The following is a 3,746-nucleotide window of genomic DNA, read 5'->3' on the forward strand; positions in this document are numbered from 1 at the left end:
CCCCAGGCCTACATACACTCCACTCCCACTGCAGGGCCCTGGAAGCACCAGGCAGCTCTTTTGTGGCCTCCACGGCTGTCTAAACAGACCCCCTGGGCTTTGGTACCAGTCTGGGCCCCCCGCCAGAGTAAGAGTCCTCAGAGGCCTGGGTAACTCGTCTGCGTGCATGGGTGACTGCATGGGTGACGTGCTATCACACGTGTGCCTGCTGCCTGTGTTTACACTGGTGTCTGGCTCTGCTGCAGTCAGGTGTGTCTGGAGCAGTTTTGCTGGGGGGTGTGAAGATATCATTCTAGGGCTTTCTCCCCCCTTCCCCAGACACCAGGAAATTGGGAAATTGGGGGCCCTCTATGGGAGAGGTGGGCCTCTAGGAGCCCCAAGCTAAGGAGGGGCAAGAGGGGTGCTGACAGATGGCAGCAACAGCTGAGCAGGTGACAGCTGAGCCTGGCCTGGATGGTACAGGCTGCACTCAGTGGGGGTGGAGGATCCCTCTGCAGCAGCACCTCAGTGCAGGCTTGCAAAGAGGGTCACCTAGGCCGTGTGTGCTGGGCAGGAGGTGAGTATTACTAGAGAGGACCAAATGCCTATTTGAGGAGACTCTACACCCTGGCCACAGGGCCATCCTCTCCCCTCAGGTAAGCCCTGTCCAGGGGCTCTCCTGACCGCTGGGCGCAAGCTGTGTGGCTATCTGTGTGTGACTGGGTGTGTTGGTTTTTTGGACTGTGGGTCTGTGTTTGTAAGGGTAATAGCATCCCATTAACTGAGTCCTGTCTCTGTGACCAGTCAGGTACTCAACGTCCTACAGACGTGACCTCATTTAATCCTCACGTTTTAAGGCAGATATTATTATTATCCCTCTTCTCCAGAAGAGGAAACTGAGGCGCAAAGAAGAAAAGTGATTTGCCTAAGGTCACAGAGCAAGTAAAAGATAAGTAAAAGGCAGAGCTGGCATTTAAAGTGAGGACAGAGGCCAGGACCTGTATCCTGGCCTGCTGGTTGGATTGACTGCACCTGCTGGGGCAGGGCTGTGTCCTGAATGTTTCCCCTGTATGCGTGGGTGGCATATACAGGTAAGCAAGTATGTTTCTGGTCACCCACCCCCAGGTTCCTGAGATGCAGGGAGTAACCAGAGTCAGCTGGTAAAGCTGAAGCCCTCACACACAGACAGCCCCTCACCCCACCCATCCCCTCCCCTGACCACGGAGCCAGGACTTTTCCCTCCTGGGACAATAATGTTCCCGTCCAGACACAGGCCCAGCTGTCCCCCTCCCACTCAACAGCTGATCTAGCACCTGCCTCCCTCCCCTCCCTAATTAGGGGGTATGCCTCAGAGAGGGTTGGCATGCAGGACTCTGGGTATTCATCTGCCTAGGCTGTCCCTCTTCAGTCCCCTATTGGGCCTCAGATACGGGACATAAGCTGAAACTTAAGGGACCCCTTGCTCTTCAGGTCCACTGCCTAGGCCAGGGTTGTTCAACCCTCAGCACCACTGACATTTTGGACTACATAATTCTTTGTGGTGCGGGACAGTACTGTGCATTGTCGGATGTTTAGCAGCAACCCTGGCTTCTACCCACTAGGAGCCAGTAGTACGATCCCAGTTGTGACAACCAAAAATGTCTCCAGACATTGCCAAACGTCCCCTGAGGGGTAAAATCAACCCCAATTGAGAACCACTGGCCTAGGCCAGTGTATGCCTAAAGATGTGAGAACAGAGGGGAAAGAGACACAGGGATAGGGACTTGGGAGGGCTCACAGGCCTGAGGAGGAACATAACTAGGTCTAAACAAAGCAGCCCCACCACTTCCCACTCACCACCTCCACTCCAGAGGCCTACAGGAGCCCACCCAATGTCAGATCCTGGGGCTCAGGGGGGCAGCTCGGGAAGAAGACTCCAAAACTGAAAGTGCAAACTCACCCAACACCACTGCCATGCACGGCAGATGGGTACAAGCACAAAACCAGGCCCACTCAGAGAGCTGCCAAGTCTAGCCCCACGCTCAGCACCCATAGCTCAGGGCTAGGGCAGCAGGATCCCAGAGCCAGGGTACACACACTCACTCACTGATTCATGAAATAATGACACGGAGCCATACAGTCTCACTCCCCTTCTCAACACCACCCTGTCCCCAGCCCCAGTCATTCATACCCAGGCAGGCCCCAGCCTCAGTCCCCGGGCACAGAAAAGCCCCCTAAGGAAGCTGCTGGGCATCCCCACACACCCCATTAGTTCCTCTGGCCCCAGCTCCCACTCAGACACCCAATCCCTACATAAAAAGAAGTGCACACAACCGTAGGATGCACATCCTCACCCCTGCCTGGAGGATGCCTGAGGGGGTCTGCCAGAGACTCCCTACACTTTCCCCAATTACAGCGACCCTGCGCCGCAGGACCCCGCATACTCTGCCCTCAGTGCCGCAGCAAGTGCCCCCAGACACACAGCAGGAAGGAAGTGCTCCCGGCATCCTTCCTCAGGCCCAGCAGAAAGCCAATGCCCCCACTGTGGTGGGCGCAGGCGTCCCACTGTCCCGGGCCCTCCCCACAGCACTCAACGAAGCCCGGGCCGTGCCCCCGCCCGCCGGGAGCCTCGGCCCCACTCACAGGACGCAGAGCGCGAAGGCTCCCGCCACGCTCTCGCTGTCTCGGACCAGGAAGCTGCCATCGCGGCCTGCCCGGGCCAGCAGCTCCTCGGCGGCGGCGCGGCTCAGGTCGCGGTGGTACCAGGCGGGGGCCGGGCTGCCCAGAGCGGCCCCAGGCCCGGCGCCCCCTGGGCCCGGCGCCCCGCACGCCGAGGCCATGGCCAGCGCAGCGTTCAGCGCCGCCCGCGCCCACCGTCCCGCGCCATCCGTCCTGGGACGCTCGGCTCTGACGCTGGGACCGGGCCCGGGTACCGGGGCTGGGGACCGAGCCTGATGATCCGCTGGCGGGACCAAGCCGGGGATCGGGGCTCCGTGCTCCGCCGCGCTTGCCGCCCGGTTTGCCGCGCAGCCGCCGCCGCCGCCGCCGCCAGCAGCGCCGGCCTCAACTTGAAGAGAAAGAAAAGTTTGTTCAGAGGCGGCGGGGGAGGGGCAGGAGCGGAGCACAGTGCCGGGCGGCCGGCCCCCACCCCCACCGCTCGGCCCAAGGCCCGTCCTGCCCCTGCCTTCACCCTCTTCCCCGCGGGGAAGCTGCCCTCTGCATTCCCGCAGGAGCCGGGACCCCCCCAAACCCCAGGGGAGGCCGGCCTCCCAAACCCCACAATGGTCCTGCCCAGCCATCACCACCCGGAGAAGATCCAGCTCCTAACGCCCGCCTCCAAGCCCAAGTCAACCCATCCTGCACCCCGACACTTTGGGATTCCCGATCCCCTCCCCTTCCTTTCAATACTCACAATTATATGACCCCCAACTCCCATAAACGTCTGATTCCACCCCCAAATCCTTTCCATTCGGCCCCCCTACAGACTCGTAGGATCGAGTTACCAAAATCCCCGAAGGATCCCATGATGAACCAACCTCCTGCCGTCCCTCTCCCCATCACCCCCAACTCCCGTGAAATCCAGCCCCTACTTAGAGCTGAACCCCCAAACTCCACTGGGTCCCAATCCCGCGTGGGGGATCCCCCACAAACCCCCAGAGGAGGTCCAGTGTCCTCGAATCCCCATGCACCGTCCCTGGCAGCCCCTCTCAGCCCAGGCAGAGCCCTTCCCCCCTCTCGGCCAAGTTCCCTGGCACCATCCCCCATACCCGCAGGCCCCGGCCTTGAGG

At 60.7% G+C, this 3,746-nt stretch overlaps 1 protein-coding gene across 1 annotated transcript in view; it reads right to left on the reverse strand.

Moving 5' to 3' along the window:
- Positions 1 to 2,798, reverse strand: part of INPPL1 (inositol polyphosphate phosphatase like 1) — a 15,254-nt gene extending 12,456 nt beyond the window's left edge. Inside the window, 1 exon segment of the mRNA XM_007463007.1 lies at positions 2,602 to 2,798. Coding sequence (XP_007463069.1) covers positions 2,602 to 2,798 — 197 coding nt within the window.
- Positions 2,799 to 3,746: the final 948 nt, after the last annotated feature.

Source organism: Lipotes vexillifer, unplaced genomic scaffold (genome assembly GCF_000442215.2).
Source record: "Lipotes vexillifer unplaced genomic scaffold, Lipotes_vexillifer_v1.1 scaffold557, whole genome shotgun sequence".
Classification (NCBI taxonomy): Eukaryota; Metazoa; Chordata; class Mammalia; order Artiodactyla; family Lipotidae; genus Lipotes; species Lipotes vexillifer.